General features: G+C 38.9%; 2 protein-coding genes across 2 annotated transcripts in view; both read left to right on the top strand.

Moving 5' to 3' along the window:
* chrnb1 (cholinergic receptor, nicotinic, beta 1 (muscle)) overlaps positions 1 to 1,600 on the top strand; it is a 32,150-nt gene extending 30,550 nt beyond the window's left edge. The window contains exons 10-11 of the mRNA XM_006807188.3: positions 312 to 459; positions 988 to 1,600. Of these exons, the coding sequence (XP_006807251.2) occupies positions 312 to 459; positions 988 to 1,134 (295 nt within the window). The 3' untranslated portion in view covers positions 1,135 to 1,600. The remainder of the gene's footprint in view (positions 1 to 311; positions 460 to 987) is intronic.
* A 3,615-nt stretch (positions 1,601 to 5,215) lies between these two features.
* On the top strand, positions 5,216 to 23,535 carry chrnb1l (cholinergic receptor, nicotinic, beta 1 (muscle) like). Its single transcript, XM_087839380.1, has 11 exons — positions 5,216 to 5,433; positions 10,272 to 10,405; positions 11,884 to 11,928; positions 12,301 to 12,410; positions 13,489 to 13,597; positions 13,715 to 13,862; positions 14,039 to 14,224; positions 14,765 to 14,988; positions 16,680 to 16,858; positions 23,020 to 23,158; positions 23,308 to 23,535. The coding sequence occupies exons 1-11, from the start codon at positions 5,334 to 5,336 to the stop codon at positions 23,446 to 23,448; spliced, it is 1,515 nt and encodes a 504-aa protein (XP_087695506.1). The 5' UTR covers positions 5,216 to 5,333; the 3' UTR covers positions 23,449 to 23,535.
* The last annotated feature ends 934 nt before the right edge of the window (positions 23,536 to 24,469 follow it).

The raw sequence follows: 24,469 nt of genomic DNA on the forward strand, positions 1-24,469 counted from the left end.
CGCAGAGGGGGACCCGGGGAGCTCCTCTGACCTTCTCATTATTCCTCTGTGGTTGACAGTAGAGTGCAAAGGAGACGCGCAGCCCAGCTCATAAAAGCTGAGCTATTTTACAGCTTTTAATTAGCGTGGGCTGACACCTGCTCACACATCGCTACATTCTGCACGCTCGTGTGCATTTGTTGTCTTTGGGTGTTGACACTCTTTGTCTGTCTTTTTCCTGAATCCGTCCAGACATATATATTTACCATCACAATATTTTGTTTATTATTGATACTTTTCTGTAACATTATTATAATTGTGCTGTCATGAAGGTACCAGCCGGATGGCATATGCACAGACCTGAGGAAGTTCATTGATGGCCCCAGTACCTACCTTGCACTACCTGATGAGCTCAAGTCAGCCATGGAGGCCATCACATACATAGCCGAGGCTCTGCAGGCTGAAAAAGACTATGAGGCGGTAAGTTTGAATGTTTGAGCACGTTTAACCTTCTAAGATCCACAAGGTCACATCTGGAGTGAAGGGCAGGGTTTGATCATTTCGAGCATTCAACAGATAAAGCTTAATCACTGCATATCTAAGTTGTCTTTAGTGATGACCCCTAACCCTAAACCTTAAACATAAACCAAGCAAAAGTATTTTTGTAATGCATATCACTTAGAATGACAGTTTTCTTTGTCTCCTAATTGTCAAGATTTGAGATGACATTTTTGAGGAGCACAAACATATTATCACAGGGTTAGGGTTAGAGCTATCATTTACTTAAACCTTAGACCATTAATATGTTTATTCCATTTTTTCTTCCTCTCTACTGTTTATCTGAACAACATGGCTTTATTTCTGACGTTTGTACTGTTGTCTTTTTGTCTCTTGTGTCTGTCTGTCTTTTGCCATTTTCCCACTATTTTCCTTTCCTCATATTCATTTTCTTTCTATCGTACCGTTCTTTCTCTTTTTAATCTCTTGTCTTTCGCTGGCCTCTTTTAGCTGAAAGAAGATTGGCAATATGTGGCAATGGTTGTGGACCGGATGTTCCTGTGGATTTTCGTCGTTTTCACCACTGTGGGCACGCTGGCCATCTTCGCCGATGCTAGCTTCAACCATACCCCTACGGACCCCTTCAAGCCCTTCTGAAGCACAGGGGTGTCTGATTTTCATGAACCATGTTGCTGGAAGTTGCGAATCCCTTGCTGTACATGTAGAGGAAGACAATTGTAACTGTTAAAATAAGTACAGTTTCCAATGCATTGCCTCATCACAAAACACACAATGCATATGTCCCAGTCTTTTTAAATTATAGCTGTACTAGTACTTAAAGGGCCAGTAACTGACAAACCATATGGATTTTATGGTGTTCTTTTTAGATTTGTAGAATTTTAAACTTTTACTGTGTTTGTTACATTTGGGAGAAAAGCTTTCAAAACCCCAAATTCATATAGCCTACTTTGCAAGCCTACGATTAGGGTTATAAGTTAGGACTAAATAAGGTCTATGGTCTAGATAACCCCAACCCTAGCTCCATTCAATCAAGGCAATTACAATATGCAATTTTTGTGTTTATATAATTGCTTTCCAAGTTTTCTCATTAGTAAGACAATAATCTGACACACAGAAATCAAAAGCAGTCGAAAAAAAACCCCAAACAGTTTTGGCTTCAACCAAAATAAATGGCTAGGTTTCCACTGTAAGGACTTGGATACCAGAAAGTTAACAGGGTTACACTCTGTTGCAGACATGGACACACCCATCATCCTATGGTGAAATTTAGTTAATTTGGGCTTTAGCAGACTCAAAGACGCGACTATAAAGGGGCGATAATTTTTATCGATGCTGACTCTAAACCTGACTCAACCAGAATTTGTAAAAGAAAACAAAGAAAATAACAATTCTGATGTACATCACATGAAAAACTACTTACATTTCACAAGTCTCCAAAATATTTAGTCAGGGTAGGTTTACCTCAGAAGATGAATCTAGCCCAAACCCTTCTCCTAATTCCAGGTGTGTTGCCAGTGACAGTTTGTATGTTAAAATTTTAAAATAATTAAAATAACAAAAAATAATAAATGCATTGATGAAATTGCATGAATTGTAACTACTAAGCCCATGTTAGCATACCTTACATGCGCATAAATGCTACAATATAAACTACCAGCGTTTTTTTATTTTGTTATTAGCTGTAGTAGGGTTTGAAATGTGGCTCCAGGACTGGGTGTTCATATGTGGTGTTAACACATAAACACCAAGACAAACCAGGCCCTATAATGAGCGTGCTGCAAGCCTATGTCAGAATGTGCTGGAGAGTGGCACATGCTTTGCGGTATATTTCTGCAGACACAGTAATCCTCTGCATTTCAGGCATTGGTGTATGTAACGGAGCAGCACACCAACCCCATTCATCTGCTGCATGAACAGCCAATGGAATTCCCAATAATAGAGAAGACCCGTGCCTCTCGGTGCCTCGTTTTATCTGGACACACGCATGCTGCATGTCCCTTTTACCACACCTGTCCTCTTGGTCTTGTGCTTTCATTTTGCTTTTGGCTTTTAAATAGAGATCTGAGGGGAGAATATCAAAGGCTCCATCTGTTCTCAGAATGCTATCACCTGCCCACCCTGCTATTAATATCCCCACATGTTGGCACTGGTCACCGGACACTACTGCATGGGCTTCCCTGTTATTTCTCTGTGTAAATACACTCTCTCACTGAGATCTATTAGAGCAAGTATTTGGGGGCTGAAATTCTGCCAGTCCACGGCAGCCCACCTTGGCGACAGCACTGATAGCCCCTCAGTATTATAGACCACCTTATGTGATGTTATCGCTACACTAGTGGTTGAATTGCACTTGTTCCCTTTCCCGTCTAACACGTAACCTTCTATGAAAGAGTAGCTTTGAGAAGCCAGGCTGCACAAAAACAAACACAGAGGTCATTCTGAATGATGTATTCACGCTGAGAATGGCAGCTCACAGGAGGTCAAGTCAGAGGCATTTTCCCCTCACTTAAGTCTCAATCTGATGTTGATTTATAGTTTTATGTTTTCACACTGGAAAGGCTCACCAGCATGAGGGAGAGAGGATGGAATGACCCAACCGAGAGGAGAGAAATTTAAAGGCAGAGACGGAGAGTAGGGGATGGAGGAAAGATGAACTTTATGAGGCTTGAAATATAGACATCAGCTTCATAAAAAGCAACACGAAGGATCAGAGATAGAGCAGAATCCGGAGTTCACTCGGGGGCCTTTGCTTCATCGATCATTACGCTTGTAGTTCTCACAGCCCTCTATGGCAAAAAAACATCCATCTCCATTTTTATATTTTCATCCACATCTTTTCTTGCCTCGAGCTCACATCAAACTCAGAATCAGCAATGCTGAGGTGCTTTTTACTAAGACCTCTCCATCAGTGTTGGCATCACCTCCCTGCTCCTGCCAAGAAGTTTGGTAATTCTAGATTTCATCACGCCACAGTATCTGTGAAGCAGAGCTTTTCATTTTCAGCTCCTTAAATCACAGTGTGACTAAAGCCATCGTTTTTATGGGAATTTGTAGCTAAAGAACAGACGAACCCCATCACTTGTGCTGTTTAGAAGGATTCTCAAAAGAAGTTTATTTCATAATTTAATCAATTTAGGTTTCTTTTACCAGAACATCAACATTGTTTTAAACAGTAAAAAATTAGATTTCACTATTTCAATGAACATAAATAAGCATAGCATTAACTGATGGAGGTCACAAAGTCAAATCCAGTCTACAATTCCTGCAGATCAGCTGATGCTGTTCTACGCACCCAACTTTGCAAATCTCATATATTGTAGGGATTCAACTTTAGCCTGTCTATGGTTGCTGTGCCACTGCAAGCTGCTTTGCAACCCCGCTCCACTCCTGCTCTTCCTCTTCATGTTGTAGCTGACTTAATCGGTGTCAAATCTGTGAATGCCTGCTTTTGTCTGTATCTCTGTGCCACTTCCTTCCTTCTGTGTGGAGATGACCTTTCTAAATGTGATGGGTTTGTACGCCATGTCACGCAAAAAAAGTTGATGCACATGGAAATAACAATCGTCTTTGACAGGCACGGTCTTGAAATATTGTTTTGGTTTAAAAGCATTTTTTATTTTTAAATTGCATAATCGATTTTGCTACTTTTGATTTGTAGAAAAATCTGACAATAAATTCAGTGTTTGTGGTGGTTCGTCGCTGTCTTTCTCTTTATATTCAGGATTACTCAAAAAATGGTGGAGCTGCGTAAAAGATGGGCTTGGAAGGATTCTATATCAATGCAAGGACACAGAGACAATATTAAGCTGAAATTAAAAACACTGACAAAATGATCAGGATCCTTCTGGATCCTGGGGCTCAGTTCCTGCATGATATGGATGAAGTTTTGAGTCTTGGTGGATATAAACTGCTCTTATTGGTGTCAGACCACTAGGGGGCAGCAGCTGGGAAGTCAAAATTCCACACATAGTGACTTTAAATCACTGGATTTTTCCCCGCAGGATACTTTTGCACACCTGTTTAAAGGACATAAAATAAAACTTTGATGACAAGCTATTCCTGTAAAACTGAGCTTAATATTTTTTTTATTGTCAACCTTTTCAGTAAAACTGCTTAATATTTGAAAACCAATTTAACTCAGGGATATAATGGCCAGATGATACCACACACAACACAGTGCAATGGGTATGACTGCAACAATCCCCAAGGAGGGAGGCTGAAAATGAATATTTAAAGCCTTGAAGGAGGTAGAGAAGGTTTGATTTACCAGGGAAGACGAATAGCTGAAGGGATCAAGCAGGCATTAAAAGTTAAGAGAGCCAGAGAAGCCACCTACAGCACGACCCACGTCAGCTTTACAGCACCACCAATCATCCTTCGCCTACCGACAACCCCCCAATCAACTTCCCAAAAATATCTCCATTGTCATAACCCACAGCACATAGCCATACCACCCCCTCCACTTCCTCTTACTCCCACACACAATCCCTGCAGTGCTAACCTCAGATTGGTGAGCACCAACAGGTGCCTGCCCCTCAGAGTTCCCAGTACAAGCGCACCCCCCCCCCCCCAGCACATCCATCCAATCAGGTCATGGTTTCACCCAGAGAGTCATGGCCACAAAAGAGACGAAAGGACAGGAGACAGGGTCGTTAGCTGAAGAGCGCGCGCCGTTCGGGGTGTTAACTAGCTGTAACCCAGCTGGAGCAGCGCACTGATTTTCCTGAGCTTTTAGGGGGTGACCATTCATCTTGTATCCAGGTGAAGGTGGGACGTGACTGGCTGTGGCCGCTAGAAGAGCCTTTGGTTGGCTAACAAAGAGTCCAGAAGATGACATGATTGCCATTATTGGACAAATGAAGATGTACCTGAGCACTAGCATGAGGATGAATACCTTTCTCTTCGTGTGTGGCTGCTTTTGCCTTACTTTCACTGGTAAGGACGTTTTTAGGAATGCCAGTGTGTGCCATTAGTTTTCATGGTTTGAGGACGTTTAAAAATAGATTTTAAGATGAATCATGCTAAGCTGATTAAATGTCGCATAATCTGGCCACATAAATCTGGCTAATGAGCATCCCTGGAACTAATAGCAGCATGATTACTAATAAGTATTTTCAGAAGAGAGACATGATGTTTCTCTTCCATCTAAATCAAAACCTACATAGTGAAATGTTCATTATACTAAAAAAACGAAGGAACAACGTAAAAAAATGGCTTTAACTTTTAACTTCAACTAAAAACAAACAGCCATGGTTGCTGGTGACCTGCGTTGCAGTGTTCCTATTTGTCTATGTGTCCTAACTGCTACTTATTTCCTGGTGGGATCGAAGGGAGTCTGTTTTCATGTGGAGGAATCGAGGCATAATTTGAATCAGACAGCTCCAGTCAGATCAGATAACACACAACTATCTCACATCCACAACTTCACCCTGTCACTCCAGTTAAATTGCTATTGATTCCATCTCCTGTTTTTTTTCTTGATGTTCTTTTTTTAATTCCCCCGTTTTTGAGTGGGAAAGGCTACGTGTTAAAATCATGATTAAAATTGATTTAACCAGGTTCAGCTCAAGGTCAGTTTCATTTATATAGTGCCAATTCACAGCAGCAGTTCCCTCAAGGCGCTTCCTATAGTAAGGTAAAGACCCTACAATAACCTTGACCTCCTGACACCATAATGTGAGTGAAAAGCAAAAGAAATAAATGAATGACAAAAAAAAGCTGCACAGGTGATGATTGTGGCCATTTCTTGACCTTTTGTCATACAGTCAGTGAGAATTTACAGGTATGTTTCACCAGCGATAAAACTGCAGTCCCAAGGGAACAAAGCCTGTATTTTATGTCCTTCCACAGATGTTGTCCACTTGTAAACAAGAGTGGCCTCCTTCTTCTCCTCTGGAACACATAATGAATCACATTAACACATCATTGTTCGTTAATCAGAATCTAATTTTGTCCCCGATGGAGCTGGTATCTCAGTCATCCCTTTGATCCTACTCCCTTACTACATATCAATTACATTAGCTCAGTCACCTTTGCTACCCATCGTACACCACCAGCACCTGCCCTGCCTCTCCTGCGTGTCCCGTCTGTCCTCTGTCTTTGCCACATGCTGTTTAATCGCATATTCGGAAAGAAGGAGTCCCTAATGCTGAGCTTTCTGTCATACATGACTTCTAAGACATTGTCTTTTTAAAATATTATAACTTGACAGAGATTAAATGACAATAATAATAATAATATCTAAGTACAATTCAACTGATGCAGTTAATTTACAGTACTGTGCAAAAGTTTTGAGCCACCCCTAATTTCTTTATATCTTTGCTTTCAAGAACCAAACCTTCTCATAACTTTTTAAAAAGTGGTCTTAACTAAAAGCTCTCAGGGTATTCTGAGTCCTATGAAAACTTTCTTTTTTACATATCTTCTCCTTTCTAGTGGAAAGTTTAACATGGCTTTATCTGTTCTTATTTTGGTTTGGTTTATTTTTTCCTTCAGAACAATTCTTTTGGCATTTATGAAACTGATGTTGATTAATGTTTCTTCATTTTTATCATAATTGTCTCCTCATGGACACAAACTAAGAACAAAACAGCTGTGGGTTGAGCGAAATTTCTTTTATGTGTGTTAATCTGACACATGCATTCATGTCTTGGTTTGAGCTCCAGCATAGGCTGATTCCCTGTTTTCAAATATCCTTTCTTTTCAACAGATGTTGGATACAGTATAACAGTAAATCAGTAAATAAATTAAGTTGATTACAAATTTTAATTTATGCCACAGTTCATTAAGTATACAGTATTTGTAAAACTTGTGTAATGTGTTTGTATAATTATAGATTTCATTACTAATTTAGGTGCCAGGGCACAAGTATACAAGAAGTACACATCATGACTTGCATATACAAATCAAGATCCTACATCTTCAGCTTAGATTTGCGTTGACAGTTTTAGACACTTTCTGCAAACTTTACCTGGAGATCCGTGACGGCATTGAAATGTTTGAACAAATCAATGTATTTCTTTTAGTTAGTTAGTTTTAAGCTGTGCCATAGCTGTTCTATCCTACACATTATTGAAAAGAACAACACAAGTAGAAGGATGGATTTCCTAACAACCATAGTTAAAAATATGATTGTCATGGTCCTGGGTCTCTGACCCAGCGTTTGTGCTGCCTACCTGTGCAGTCTATCATGTCTTGTTATTCAATTCAATTCAATTCAATTTTATTTATATAGCGCCAAATCACAACAAAAGTCGCCTCAAGGCGCTTCATTGTTATGTATGTTCAGTTCTGTCCCTCGTTCTCTTGCCGTCACTCTGTGTCTCCATGTCTTGTCTTGCTCCCTCGTTCCCCAGTTCCCTGTAGTTAGTCAGTCTGAATCTCAGTGTGTGTTTCTCATGCTTCCTGTTTTATTTTGACAGTGTGCTTCATCCTCATGAAGTAAAACTGATGGTTCATAGTTTGCTTCACTTGCCTGTTAGATTATTATCCAGCTGTGTTTCCCAGGTGTTTCCACTCTGCCTTGATTCCCTGTGTTTATCCCGTCTGCATTTCCTTGTGTGTTTTGTTGTGCTCTCCATCATTCCCTGGCTGTGTGTTCTGCCTGTGTGTTAGTTTGACTCCTAGCATATTCCCAGTTTAAGTTTGTATTCTGTAATAAAGCAATAAAGTGTTTTGGGGCCTATCCTGTCTTATCTCACACTGCCGTTATGTCTTTTGACCCTTTATAATCATAAACTTTAGATCTATCACTTTTATTTGTGATATGAAAAAGTTTTTTTAGATAAAAAACCTTTTTCATATCACCATTGTCAAATTTTAGAAAAATACAAGTTTTTAAATTTTACTAATTTCAAATTATTTACATCTGCCTGTCTAATATACAAAGTTATACATGGTCTGGCGCCTCCACCAATGAGTGATTTTATTAAACAAAAGTCTAGCAGTGATGCCGGGTCTCGACTGACTCGAGCCACTGTTAGAGGTGATTGTGAATTGACATTCAGGCGGACCACCTTTTCACAGAATGCTCTGTCATATCAGGGAGTGAGCTTCTGGAATAGTCTTCCACTGTCAGTGAGGGAAAGTACAAGTCTACCCATCTTTAAGAGTCACTTAAAAGGGCGGCTGAGGGACACACAAACATGTAATCATGTTTAATAATCATGCTTTATATTGGATGGGAAAAAGAGTTAGTGTATTACAAAAAGGGAAACAACTGTTAGTGCAATGGGTGAACGCAATATCATGACGGTCAGGGCATGTACAATACTGGGGTTTGTGCAATATAATTGTTGCGTTGCTCTGTGTCCACTCTCCTTGTCATTGTTTGTTCTAGTATAATGTGATCACTGTTTTTGTCCTTGTCACATGACCTGTAAATAGTGTCTCTGTATGTTTTGACTAACTTGTGTTTAACACCAACCTGCCAGAGGGTCTGCAGATGGAAATTAGCCCAAGGCTATAATCTGGCATATTTACATTTGTTAAAATGTTCATTAATATGTATTGCCCCTCTTTCTAAAAATAAATAAATTAAAAAAAAAAAAATTGCTCTTGTAAATCGACCATATCTCACAAATGCAATATTCATATTCAGAATAATTGTAAATTCTAACTAATAATAATAAATAGCCTGCTGATACGTGTTTGAGTATGAACAACATAACAGAGCAGTGGTCTGTCCACAATATAGATTAGATGATATTTTTAGCGTAGCTAATCTCAGTGGGAACTGAACCTCAAACCACTGCAGGCCTGACTCAGTGATTCTGAAGAGCAAACATGCTGTGGTTTGGTGTCGGTGACTCAAATCCACAAATCAACATGTGACTTGCTTGTGTTGAACTTTATCTCACTCACATACACTAAGACTTGTTCAAGCCTTTTTTTTAGTCAATTAAACTTTACTTCTATAGCACCTTTGAACATGCCAAAAGTATGCAAGTGACTGACAATCTAACAAAAGGAAAACGTTTAAGTGGTAATAGATCTAAGGTCAATCTTTTACTTTCATTTGTAATAAAATAGGCTATACAACATTTACATGCATTTATAGACATTATACTAACTCCCAGCTCTGCTGTTTTGTAAGATTCACAGTTGAAACTAGTGGACGAGAGACAAAGCTGCTGGCTCACAGAGATCACTTAAACACACACTGACATCATTATTTGAGACTTGTCCAGGTTTGATATGAGCATCTATCACTGTAGTTATGTGACAGAACAGAATGATAAATTTAGAACGTAGATGAAAAAGTCCGCTCATCTTCTTCTAATGTAAAGTAAAGAGCTCAGATTTCTGCATCTTCTGCTTGCTAATACTAGAGTAAAACACAAACCTGGAAGACGCAAAAACGAAATGAGGCATTTCTAATTTTCTACAACTATGTAACTGTAGTAACCTGCACAGTTACTACAGTTACATAGTTAAATATGAAACAACAGGCCTGATGACGGACTCTTTAAGGGCATTGGTGAGATAATTGCCATCTATGCCACTGCAGAATTTTTATTTGTGACTCCAGTGTCATTTCTTTTTTTGTGATTTCATGTATAAAGTGCAAAATTTCACATTGAAAGATCTACTTGTTTTATATGATCTCTAAGGCCTCGTTGTCTCTCTTATTTTACTTTCATCACTTCTTCCCTTCACCAGATTTTCATCCTTCCTTTTTCTTTGTTGCGTTTTTGTTCTTAATATCACTGCTGTTCCTTTTTTATCATTTTCTCTTCATTATACTGTGTGTCTGCATTCATGCCTTCATGCAGGAGCCTCTGAAACAGAGAGAAGGCTTCATCAGAAGCTATTTGAAAACTACAACATGAAAGTGAGACCGGCTCGTTACTGGGAGGATAAGGTGACGGTGCGGGTGGGGATGACCCTCTCTCAGCTTGTCAGCTTGGTAAATGAACAACGTAAACAATGCACAAATATGCCCTCAGACATGCAAACAAAATATTCTACATCCTACCAGTTAAGGATTCCTGATAGGGCTGGCTTTATATGTACCAGTTTAAACTGAAGTTTTAGCTATTTCAAAATCCAAAAAATATTACAGCACAATAAATGAAATGGCAAATCCCTTTCTCAACCTGCAACAAGACTATCCAAACTTACTTGGCCCTACGTGATCTCTCAAATGAAGAAATCACTTAAATGGAAACTCTGACAAAGTGAAGTAAGCTAAAAGATCTCAAACAGCAGCACAACATGCCAGGATCTAATGAAACCATTGACATACAAAGTCATTGACATCAAAGCCATTTCTAACTGGTTGGCCTAACAAAATTACTCCAAGACCATACTGACAACTCATCAAAGAGATCACAAAAGAACCCAGAACAGTATCTAAAGACCTGCAGGCCTTACTTAGTTAAGTTCAGTGTTCATGTTTCAACAATAGGAAAGTGAATGAGCAAAAATGGCATCCAGGGAGAGTTCTGAGGCGACAACCACTGCTGACCAAAAACAACAACAACACCACAGGCTCATCTCACTTTGTCCTTTAAACATATTTATGACTTTTGGGAAAATGTTTTCTGTAGACTGACAAGACAAAAATGGAACTTTCTGGAAGGTCTGAGTCTAGTTACATCTGTTGTAAGATTAACAGAATTCATGAAAAGAATCGTACCAATAGTCAAACATGGTAATGGTAAAGTGATGGTGCAGGGCTGCTTCAGGGCTTGGATGACTTGCTGTAATTGGTGGAACAATGTCCAATGCTAAAGCATATTTGAGGATAATGATCCAGAATACATCCAAGTCAAACTCTGACTGGCTCAAAGAAAGCAGTCTGAACTTATTTCCAATTGAGATGCTTTTGAAAGACTTTAAACTTGCCATGCATCGTTTGAAAACCCTCTACTGTGGCCAAATCAAAACAATTCTGCAAAGAAGGGTGGTTTAAATTTCTACACAGTGATGCGAAAGACTCTTTGCCAGTTACCACAAATGCTTGATTGCAGTTCATGCTGCTGAGGAAGGCATAACCAGTAATTAGATTTAAGGGGCAATTCGTTTTCTTTACATAGCACCAGGTAAAACTGTAATTTGTATTTTTTTTTTATCTAATATTAAAATTATTTTAATGATTGGAAATATGTAACTGTGAAAAAATATGCTAAAGAAAGGAAGGAAACAAATACTTCATAGCATTGCATGCTTCTACACCATGTCTAAAATACATTCTCACCCTATCTTTTACCTAAGATGTAATTTGATTGGTGAGTTTGAATAGAACCAGGATCACACTCATGTGTCTCGATTAGTTTCAATAGAGGAGGTCTGAAAGTAATGGCACTGTCATACACAACAAGATATGGTGGCATCACTAATGTACGTACGTCCACCCCTCTCCCTATTATTATCCCACTGCAGAATGAGAAGAACGGCGAGATGACGACTAACGTATTCATGAATCTGGTACGAGCATGAAAACATTCATCTTCATTACTGAGCCTTGCTCTGACTCCTCTCTCCTGTGCTCCTTCCCTCTGCCCTCAAACGGACTTGTCACTTTTCATAACTACAAATTATTTCATGTTTTATCTCTCTTTTTCTCTGACTCACTGTCTCAGTTCGCTCCCTCGCCCTCGCTGATTAGATTTCAGGATGGCTGCTCTGTTTGTGACAGTATGTGTGCTTGATTGTGAATGTTTATGTCAGTGGGATTAAATGACTTGCCAAAGGCTGGAGAATCAAAGATGGGAATGACAGGGACATCACTTGTTGGCTGTTTACTCTTTTTCTTTTTCGTGATTCACGTTGCCTTTCTCCTTTTGTTCATCCCTGCAGGAATGGAGAGACTACAGGCTGTCCTGGAACCCAGCTGAATATGACGACATTAATGTTCTGAGAATTCCTCCCAACAAGGTGTGGCGACCTGACATCTACCTCATAAACAAGTGAGTGTCCTGACTGCGCTCACACTTACAACATCTTGCATGACTAACAGAGTGCCTGCCCTAAAGATGAGGTTGGTCCACCACATTTGGCTGAGTTAGACCATCTCCAAACCACATGTCACATCAGGTCTCACTACCATTTTGTAAACTTTCCTTTTGACTTTTGATACTCTTTACATTTTCATCTTTCCACCTGCCACTCTCTCATTCACACACACGTATTCTGTTTGCTACTACTGACTTTCATTCCTTTTCTCTCCAGAGCATACCTCCACCTGTCCAGGCTCCACAGAGTCCACAGAGACCCCTGCCTGCTTTCCTTTGGCTTTGCCACCTCTCTTTTTTATATTATTAGCCTCCAGTACTCTGTGCACTTTATTCATCTTCCTGACTGTCCCACTGTTTCTTCACTAACCTTTGAGTGTTTTCTTGCACTTCCTCTTTCCACCACCAAGTCTCTTTGTCCTGTGTCGTCTGCCCAGAAGATACCCCAAACACCAGTAACTTTTCCCCACCACCCAGAGCTTGTCTCAACTCACTTCTACTTGTTCTTGGTGTCCAAAGTCATTCTACAGACTACCATCTGATGCTGCCTAACTACATTGTCTCCATGAAAACCTTTGAGGGTTAGACTTTTCAAAGAGCCACAGGTTAGAGTGTGAATAATTATTGGTACACCTCAGCGCTTCAGTGTATATGCCAAAAGAAAAACCAGCTATGGAGAACATACGGGTCTTCTATGTTTTCAGTGTAAAATATGTACTAATCTGGACATTTTGTAAGTAATTTTTTCAAGAACTTTTCACATTTGTTTCACCCAACTTAGAATATCTCAAGTACCGAGTAGTACTGCCAATTCATGTTTCTTCCTGGATGATTTATAATAAGTTCAATGATCCCCTGACTTCCTGTCAAGATAAACTTTTTAATTTGTCTCTTTGGATTATAATCAAACCAATCATAGTATTAGTTTGGACACGCCACATAGTGTCAGATTGATCAACACCAACACTGGTATTGGATTGATGCTGTGATAGGATACTTTGTCTCAATAAATGTCACGTTTCTCTTCCTTCAGTAATGACGGCCAGTTTGATGTGGCTCTGTACGTCAACGTCTTGGTTTACAGTGACGGCACTGTTAAATGGCTTCCACCCGCCATCTACCGCAGTTCCTGCTCTATAGAGGTACAGTCTAAGCTCGTTTCTATTGAAACTGTACCAGTGCATAGACGGTTCCTCCTTGGAGCTTTTTTGAGAGTCATCTTCAAAATGATATGTTGACTTTCATTTAACAATCTATAGGTGGCGTACTTCCCATTTGACTGGCAAAACTGCAGCATGATTTTCCGCTCGTACACCTATGATTCCTCTGAGGTTGACCTGCAATACTTTCTGGATGATGACGGCAAAGAGATCCAAGAGATTGTAATAGATGAGAACGCTTTCACTGGTTGGTGCACGTAGTGACGCTTTTCAGTATTTGTCCTGTTTACGTGTTCGTAATTCGTATACGTACATTTTTTTAAGCTATTTAGTGGCTTCATTTTTTATTTACCAGACTGTGTCTGATTTAGAATAAATCATCTTAACACTTAACTTCTTCTCCTTGCGCCTCACCTTGGACAGAGAATGGTGAATGGGCCATTTGTCACAAACCAACAAGAAAGAACGTTAAGGAGGACCTGTATGAGGACATCACCTTCTATCTCATCATAGAGAGGAAGCCTCTTTTCTACATCATCAACATCATTGTGCCCTGTATCCTCACCAGCGTGTTGGCTATATTTGTCTTCTACCTGCCTCCTGGAGCAGGTCAGCACATGTGACATGTTGTGACATTATGACTACACATCATTGCCAAGCCTAATCTCATGACAACAAGCATGTGTCTAATTTGAGCTGCTTTGTAAGTCTGGGCGACCTTGTATTGATCTACAATACATTGAAGGTGAATGATGGATCATTGTTACTCACTGTCTTTTTGCAGACACATCATAATAATGCTTCACTGCCAATGAAAAAACAAACAAAAAAGCAGAACATATTCAACGGAAAGCTTCAGGGTTTTTACAAGTGTATAACAAACCTAGCAGGCTGCTCGGCCTAAGATACCACTGACTAAAAAATAGCAGTTTGATATAGTACCTCAGTGTATAACCAGATTAGAGCCAATTGCTAAACCCTGAAATTGATGGAAATCAGCCTGAGTCTAATAAATATCAGCAAGTCTCTTGATAGCAAGTTCCTTAATGTCTTGAATTCTGCTCTTGTTAGTATAACACTGTCTACAGAAAAAATGTTTTCTACCTTACTGTCATAATTAATTTGTCAACTTGTCCCTTTTCTTTGCAGGAGAGAAAATGACTCTTTCCATTTCCGTCCTCATTGCTCTGACTGTCTTCATGTTGCTGCTGGCTGACAAGGTCCCAGAGACTTCCCTCGGCATCCCAATTATTGTCAACTACGTCATGTTCACTATGATCTTGGTGACCTTCTCTGTCATCCTAAGTGTGGTAGTCCTCAACCTGCATCACCGAACACCCAGCACACACATCATGCCAAGCTGGGTCCGAAAGGTATTTAATAATCATCTAAAATGTTTATGTAAGAATTTGAAATCACAGATCACATATAATTTTTTTATGAATATAGTTAAACTTTGAGGATATCATAAAGGTTACTTTATATGTAATTTAACTGTCCTGTAATGTCAGTTTCTCAGGTGCAGCAATGTGTTTTGTGTTCCTGACCCAGGGCATGTTTAGTTACGGTTTTGTCTTACAGGTCATGGTTCAATGAGAATATATTTTTACAAAAAAACTTTTTTTTTAAAGTACGTTGGAAAGACCTACATATAAAATATAATAGTTTTTCATGACACTGATTATTAAAAAAAACCTCTTTAACATTATTATTTTTTTATGGGATAATAATAACTGTCACCGTATCTGTCTCCCATCTGACAGCACTCGTTATGAAATGGGAGAAAATATTGAGTCTCCAGAGACGTTGTAGTACACACTATACTGTAGATCAGGGGTGTCAAACTCAAATACACAGTGGGCCAAAATTCAAAACAGGAACAAAGTCACAGGCTAACGTTAATATTTATTGAAATATATTTATTCCTCCAGATATAAGAATGAATCTTTTCTTATAGACTCAAACACGTTTTGCTGAAAAACTGAATATGGAACAAGCAAAGGTTAATACTAAACAATATATATATTAGCTGTATAATACCAGTAGGCCAGCTCTAATAGTAATTTGGTATGGCTTCGCGAGCCAAATGTAATTAGGCTGTGGGCCAAATTTGGCCAGAGTTTGACACCTATGCTGTAGATCATTTCACACTAGAATGGATCAATTTGACAGCCAACATAACAGGAGGGTTAAGAAGACTTTGTCTTTATTTTTCTCTAACTGTAAGCTCACATTTACACTGCTGGGCCATCTGTGACTGCCCTAGCCCCGCCCAACCCAAATTTTAGCCAATCAGAATATTTCATTTGTGTTTTTAGCAAATTGTTCTTTCAAGTCTTACAAACAGGCAACAAAGAACAACTTTTCACATTTTTCCTCCAGAAGTAGTTCTTTTGTCTTTCTCCCAAAAAATACTGGGTTGATTTTCCTAAATTTTCCTTAAACATTTTCCTTAAACATTAGAGCGTTAATATTATCAAAAAATGCAGAGGGGTGTATAGTGTTAATTTATTATTATACACATGAAATGTGATTGATAATTAATGAATAAAGGTTCATTATGTTTAACTGCATTACCAGAATAGCAGAACAGCAGAACAGCAGCTGAGAATTTACTAAACCACGTTCCACAGATTCATTAAGAAGGGTTTTGTGCACATTATAATTCTATAATTTGAAAGTATGTAAGCATATGATAAAAATACAAAGGTTAGTATGAATTCTGGTTGGATAGGACATAAAAATGCACCACTTACAGAAGGCAAAAATGTATACAAGTGAATGAGTGTTGACATTCAAAGTTAACAATCTAATAGCAATAGAAGTTTTGCTGACTCTTGCTGACTATTATTAGGCACTTTGCAAAAGTGTGTTAAATGAAGTCGTTGTTGATTGTAGTTTGTCTGAATTCATTGTTTGAAAAGTGACATTACATGTAAAGCCACAGAGTAAAACAGATACCTTCTATAAAGTTGTAATTTATGCTTGGGTTAAGTCGGGTCAGCTTCAAACAAAAGTACAAACCTCTGTGAAAACCACTGAATTCCTCCATTTAATTTTTCAGGTGTTCATACATTTCCTGCCTAAATACATTGGCATGATGAGGCCAAAACCAGAGGAACCCTTTTTGGAAGAGGAATCTGCTGATGACACACCTATTCAAAGCTACAATGGGCGACAGCCGGGAGGAGAGTATTTCATTCGCAAGCTCAACCCTGATCTTGTCTTACCTTGGCGAGGCAGGTATGACAAAGAAAAAAAGCAATCTATTAGAGGTGTGACTGTGTCTAAATGAAATTGTATGAGTATCCAAAAATATCTACTTCATTTTCTTCGTATTAATAATTCACAAAAGCTTTGTTCATCTATTTGTGACCTTCCTTGACAATCGCTGAGCCAATCTACTTCAAACGTCTTTGGTTTATTGCCAGGAAACAGCAGTTGGCTTGTTGTCATTTTGATTAGCTCTTCTCAGATCTCAGATTTTGTGCAGAAATCATGTGGATACTGCCTGCTCTGGTGTTTGTGGAAGAAGCTTAACTCTAACCCACATATATATAAACGCACAGGTATGGCTGTAAGCAGGGGCGGATCTAGAGAAATTTTCTTAGGGTGGCATGAGGGTGGCAAAGAAATCAAATGGGGTGGCAAAATTGAAGCCCTTTTTTTCTTACACATATGCAGGTGGTTATATATGGTTGACTTTTGTTTTTTAAATTGCGCAACATGGTATATTTTTCCACTGATAGGGAAGAGTTTTTTTCCCCTTTCTTTACTGTTTTCGCACGGTCCTTAGAAAACGCTTAAAACACACACACACACACACACACACACAAAAACGTGACGACAGTATTTAGAAAAAAGTGTAGATTCTATATATTATCATAACTCTGGATTTACTGGCCTTTAATTGAAATTAAAAAACTTTGAAGTCTGAACTTTCAATGTGGGCTGAAATAGAGACTCAGCTTGGCTGCAGCTTGTTGCTATGTCAGCTTACACCAGTCATGTGATTTGGAGGTGCAGCGTGTCCGACCACGGAGGGTTAATAACACTCACCTTCCTTCCATTTCCAGAGTGTAACATCCAACCACCTGTGTAAAAAGTGAAATTCCCATAGTGTTGTTCAGAATGTGCTCTGGCACAATCATAAGCATGGTTACTACTGAAAACAAGAAAAAAGCCGGTCCTGCTATGGGCTGAATCATTTGCTAATGGTGGAGGGGGGGGAACACTATGCAATATATTCAGTTTTAGCATTTATATTCACTGTTGACTATAACTACGCTCAAAATGTTAATGCTATCTTATTTTAATAAACAACACTGTCATGTGCAAAACTGGGGTGGCAAGGGATCATCTTAGGGTGGCACTTGCCACCTCATGCCACCCTTCTGGATCCGCCCCTGGCTGTAAGGCTCTCTCTGAATCAAAATGTATTGACATTGATCCTCAACCTCAACCCCGACTCCATTCTGACAGCAACCAAAACGTACTTTTGGGAAGAATATGAACATATTTTGATGGGTGCCAGTTAGAATTAATATTTTCTGTTTCCCTGGAAACCAACATTTAAGTGAATCGTTTTTAATATAAGTTAAAAAAAAAGACATACTGCACCAGAATAGGGTTAGGGTTGAATGCCACAGGTTGAGCACCAATGATGGCTTTGACCTTTAAGGATGAAAGGCTAAGAAGTTTTAGTTTTAACTCCCAAACCTATTAAAACAAAAAACATCACAACTATAAAGGTGAAACCTTTCCCCAACCCTAAGCTAAATTCTAACTTTAACTATTAAAACAAGTCTTAACCAGCGAGTAGGTCTGTGAATGGTTGTGAAAAAAATGAGCGGGCAGTTTTTTTTCAAGGCATTAAATAACTAAGAAATAGAAATAAGTGGAGTTTGTGTTATGCACATCAGCAAAGTTGGTAAGACAGTCTCCACACAAAGTTTTCCACTAGCAGAAAACTTTTACAAATATTCATTTTTCTTCAGGCAAAATTGTAACATGTTTGATGGAATTAAATGTATTGGTTTATATCATCAAATAAAGAGAGACTGCCAAAAAGTTCTAGCGCCTGTCACGAATATTAAGAACCACAGAGCGGAAGTATTGACCCTGAGGCTAATTCATCCTGATTCAGCCTCTTTCTAAGCTGAGATGTGCAGATCCTGATGGGGAAAGCTATTTCTATTAACATTAATAAAAGCCAGTGTGGGCATGAATCTCCTTTGTAGAGTGTGCCAAAGTGTGAATGTTGGATCTGGTGCCAGATCAGCTATTATAGTAAAGTACACTGTGTGCTGGAGTTGGCAGAATTATAGCCATCATTGCAGAAGCTCAGAGGATCTGTCAAGGCTGCAACAGTAAACACATCTCCTTGAGCCTTCTGATATCATATCTCATAAGATTGTGTTAAAGGTGTTTTTAAGAAGACACCTTAAACTATTTTGAATTGTCGTACTAATTCAGAATGTATTGGATGCTTCAAAGGCATGCCTGAAATGCAGAATATATATTCAAATCTCCACAAGTTGGATTATAACAGTATAACATTGTAACATTAATTAGTGCTGTCAGTGTTAATCTCGTTAAAATGACATTAACGCCATAACCGCATTATGCAGCAAATCTCCGTTAGCGAGTTAGTGCAGATCGCCCTGTGCATGGAGCTGCACAGCATTAACGCGTTAACAAGCTAACTGCGCTAACGCGTTGACGCCGTACAGTCCCAGGCACTCGCTAGCAGTGATTTGCCGCTTTAATACGGTTACGGCGTTAATGTCATTTTAACAGCAATAAACATTATATGATACAGAATCAAAATACTAATTTGTTTTTTTTAATTGATGCTGCAGGGATGATATAGGGTATTATTGTAGTATTGTAGGGTTAAACTTACAACATAAAGCACCTTGAGGCAACTGTTGTTGTGATTTGGCGCTATACAAATGAGCTGAGATTGAGATTCCACTAATCTGGTCCACTTCTGTAGTCCTGACTGAAACATTATAATACCTATTACCACTGATGAACTGCGGAAAGTGCAATGATAATCACAGTCAGATGATGAATTTGAGCACGTTTTGGTAATTATTTTATGTTTTCTGAAATGCATCAACTATTCAATCCAGATGATCAGCTTACTGTTTTAATAAAAGGACTAGAATGTGCGTGTGCATGTTAAAGCCGTGTCATAATGCAGTTTTAGGATTGTTCATGTTTTGCTTCATACTGTCATTGGTAGTAGTTAAGAATGGGTGAGATAAGCTACTCAAGATAAGCAGAAAGAGTGTAGTTGCTTAGAAACATGATGTCTTTATGTTACCTGCTTCATTCTGGCTAATCAGCTGGTACCTTGCCTCATGGGTCTTGCCTCATAACCAGCTTCACAGTCCCCTGAATGAGATCTTGTACTGGACAGCTCTCATCCTGTTCCAAAAGCATCACATTCACCCCCAGCTAAGCCCCACACCCACATCCACAGTCGCCAGCCACTAAGCCTCTGTTTAGGTTTGGCATTAGGGGGTAATCCCACAGAAAGGAGCTCGAGGGACAGTGAAGAATAGATGAGTGGAAGGGAAAGCTGGTGCTGAGTGATAGAGGCATAGGAGGCTTTTGTCGTGTTAGATGTGGGAGAGATGGTGGCTGTGCTATCATAGAAATACAGACATGATTCATCTATATGTCTGTTGCCTCATCCGGTTCTGTGAAAAATGAGGCAACACGCTGTAACTTTTACTTATCAGTTGACTATCAGACTTGTTGCTTATTGAATAAGAATGTTGTGGATGTTTGGTGATATGAGACTTTATACTATTCCAAACTCTGTGTGCTTGTTATAAGTGCATACATGTCCAAAAGTTGATTCTGTTCATCTGGACGTAGCGCTTTGTGGGAGAAACGTTTCGTCACTCATCCAAGTGACTTCTTCAGTCTCAGCTAACTGCAGGTTTCCCCAAATCTTATAAACAGTACATTTGCATAATGACTGAAACCAGCCCACTGAAGGAACAATGGGCTGGGAGGTCAGTTCCTTAATCATAATTATGCAAATTCTCATGACCACTGATCAACAACTACTGATCAAAACCCACTGATCAAAGACCACTGATCAATGGCCATGAGTACCATTCACAGACAGTATACATATGCATACATATATGCATACATGTTCTATTCCCACATCTTGATGCAAGCATGCAGTTTGGGCGAATTTCTTTTATTTTGTTTTTTATGTTTTTTCCCCTCTAATAAGAGTTTAACTCAATATAGATATATTTACATGATGTAAACTACTTACCACACACACACACACACACACACACACAAACGGATGCATACACCAGCACCAGCCTCCCTATGGGAGTTGATTCATTTTTACTGTCCTATGTTGTCATGCTGTCTTTCTGTAACACTTCCTGCTTCCTTACTGACGCCGTCCTCATTCTGGTGCTAGTTATCGACTCTCACACTGAACAACTATAAACCATACACATAGACTGCAGATATGTAGTGATGGTGCCAGTGTGACAGGTGCACTGTGGTGCCCAGCCAGCCTGTTACATGATATGCATCCATGATTCATATAATGAAGAATGAAAACAATGTGAATCTAGTGGGTGCAAAGAAAAGTTTGAGTACAGCGTAACTGTTCTCAAAAGAAAGGTATGAACTCTTCCATCCACAAATTCAATAAGTGGGATAAAAGGCATGGATACATCACACTCAAATAGAAATCCTTTATTTAATACAAAGGATGTGCAAAATACAGGTGACAATCTTAATTTTATAGACATAGATAGATATAGACATAAATCCCTCAAATTTGTCATTTCATAATCTAGTCTTTTGGTTTAATTATGAAGTTTAGTTTGTTACGAAGCAAGTGAGTTACAGAGCAGAAGAAAGAAGAAAGATCCTGCCTGGGTCTCAGTATAATTTGGTGGTTTGACCCTTATGCCGAATGGCTGTAAAAGCGGTTTGACTCTTCCCTGGTCCATTCCCTGCATGTTATTCCGTCTGTCTGTTCGACCGTCCTATCACAAAAATAAAAGAGGCCTAATATAAATATAAAGATTGTGTCCGCCCGTGTGTTTCACTTTATGGAACAGCTGTGTGAGACGAAGAATGAAGAAGTCAAATGTTACTGCATCACGTAAACCTTAACCCCTCTGCTTGGAGTTTGCTGCTGTCACTCAGTGTTTAGAGGAGCTGCAGGAAGCCTGCCTGGGTCAAGGACACACAAAGACACATTCTGTATGTTATAAAGAGACAAGACAGATATCTCTGTGTCTAAACAAAGTCATGCTTTGTTTTAGCAGAGATTAACCACGCTGCACAGTGACTCGTGACATACGCAGCATAAATCTCAGGTTTTGAAACATTTGTGAGGTCGTTACTACAGTTTTTAACTTCTCACAGAGGACACGTGTCTAAGTGTTTTTGTGACAAGCTCGAGCAGCAAGATATCCTCCAGGTTAGAAGGGGCTTTCTTTGCAAAACACATTGTTCTTTGTCTTATATTATACAGTAAGAGGGGTTTTGAGTTGAATGTCATATTGTAATTGCTATAATAAATATTAAACCATGCATGGGGTTAGGTTAATTAGGGATTCTAAATTGGGACACCAGTCAAAAGCACACAGCTCCACCTAGGACATGCTGGGCTGACTGGTTGTGTGTTTATTCCATTAATTTTATATTGAAAATGGTCCAGATTAGTTAAATCATCATCATCATCCTCATCAACAACAACACAATTAATGCTTACTTAAAATTAATCAAAATTCAGTGTTAAAGAAGCTTTTAAGTAATAATGTAATAAAACAACAATATTTTTATAAGATGTTAAATACATAATAAATGATACTTTGAGACGAAATACGTTTTAAGACTATTATGTAGCTACTGTTATGATTGTTGAGATCTACACAGAGCCCAGTCGGTAGTCTGTGTATGTTAAATATGTTGGGAGGATGAGGGTTAATGCTTTGTGCTATAATTACCAAATGTTTTCACATTAACATGCTAAACTAAGACAGTGTGAAGGGTCAAAAAAAGCTCTAGCTGCTACACATTAGCGTGTTAGCATTGTCAGTGTGCGCATGTTAGCATAAACTAGCAAACACGAAGGCAGCTACTAGCATGACTGCAGACTCTTGGTATTGCTTTTTTAAGCATAACATTTAGCATATAAAAGCTAGTTAAAGATCTTGAAATGGACATGTGTTTCCTTGAGAAATAAAATGACTACTGTCTCATCTTTCAATAGTAAAGTCTTCTAAAGGAGAAGTTCCTGTGGGGGTTATGAGAAAAGGTCCACAAAGTTGCAGTGACTTTACTTTTATTCATTTTTGTTTTTGCATCTTCTTTGCTGACGTTCTCCCTCTCTGTTTCAGGTGTGAGAGCACAGTGCAGCTCCAGAGAGTCCCCAACACTGACAGTTTCTGTCTGATCCTCCCTCCCAATCTGAAGTCAGCCATCGCTGCTGTGACATACATGGCCGAGCAGCTGAAGAAGCAGGACACGGATGACTCGGTGAGTGTCAAGCAGCTTGTTATTCACTCTGCCTACAGTTCCTGAGTACAGATTGTTCCAGACATGCCCTAGCGATGTTCATGTGTCATTACCTACTTACGGTACATTGCTGACTCAGTTTTGTGTCTGCGTGTGTGCGTTCTCTGCAGCTGACAGGAGACTGGCAGTTCATCGCCCTGGTGGTGGACCGTCTCTTCTTGTGGTTGTTTGTCATCATCACCACCCTGGGAACTCTGGCTATGTTCCTGGATGCTAGTTTCAATTACACACCTGACAACCCCTTCCCATAGTGGATTCCATATGCACAGCAGCCGGAGTTTGATTCATTGTTGCCACTTTACTTCTATTTCTTGTTGGTGCTTTCCGAGATCCCCAGATCTGACTTTCCATAATATCTATTCCATAGGTGTGTGGTCAGCCTCTGAAATGCTTTGTAATTAACTTAACAAGTAGAAGCATGCCTGTGATTTCATGCCACAGAAATCGTGTAAAACAGTGATTTCTCTAAATGATCCAAATAACTCTACATAACAATGTGTGATCATTTTTTTCCATTTTTTTTAGTCTAACACTTGAAATACTTGTTTGTTTGTTTTTTTGTAACACTCATGTTTAATGTAATTTGAAATACAGTAGTTAGCTTTTGACTCTGTTGCCCTTTGACATGTAACTGTGGTCAGATTCTGGGACTGTAATGTTGAACTTTTGGCAGTAGAGGGCAGTGACGTAATGTTCAAAGATAGAGTCACTGCTGAGGAAAGAAAGGTATTTTTAAAGAGACGTGTTTTTGCTTATGCTTTTGCATGTATAATTTAAGAATATTTAATTTTTAACTACAACTAAATATTAAGATATATATGTGCTCTGTACTTATGAATGGTGTAAACTATGCTTTTAACACAGTGCAATTTTCCTAAAACCCAAATAAGTACATTTGACTCTGTAGTGTTTAAATTATTTATCTAGCATTAATTATCATTTCTGTATATTTTATTTACCTTAACTAGAAATGTATGACTAGTTTATATTGGTGAAGAGAAAGAGTATCACTTTAATGCTTTTAATATTCTAAAGGTTCATAAGATTAGATAAAAAAGGCAAACATATTTATAGAAAATACAGAATACTCAGTTTATTATATTCTCTGTGGAAGGAAGGGAGGAAGAGTTAGATACAAAGAGTTTAACTATTTTATCATATTTCTTTAGCCCTAATCCGAATCACTGGGGTCCATACACCCCAAACCCTACAGGTATATTTTTGTAATATCTTGCACGTGTTTTTTTTTTCTATCATTCCGATTTTTATGAC

Source organism: Neolamprologus brichardi, chromosome 3, assembly GCF_056152115.1.
Source record: "Neolamprologus brichardi isolate AB-2024 chromosome 3, ASM5615211v1, whole genome shotgun sequence".
Taxonomy (NCBI): Eukaryota; Metazoa; Chordata; class Actinopteri; order Cichliformes; family Cichlidae; genus Neolamprologus; species Neolamprologus brichardi.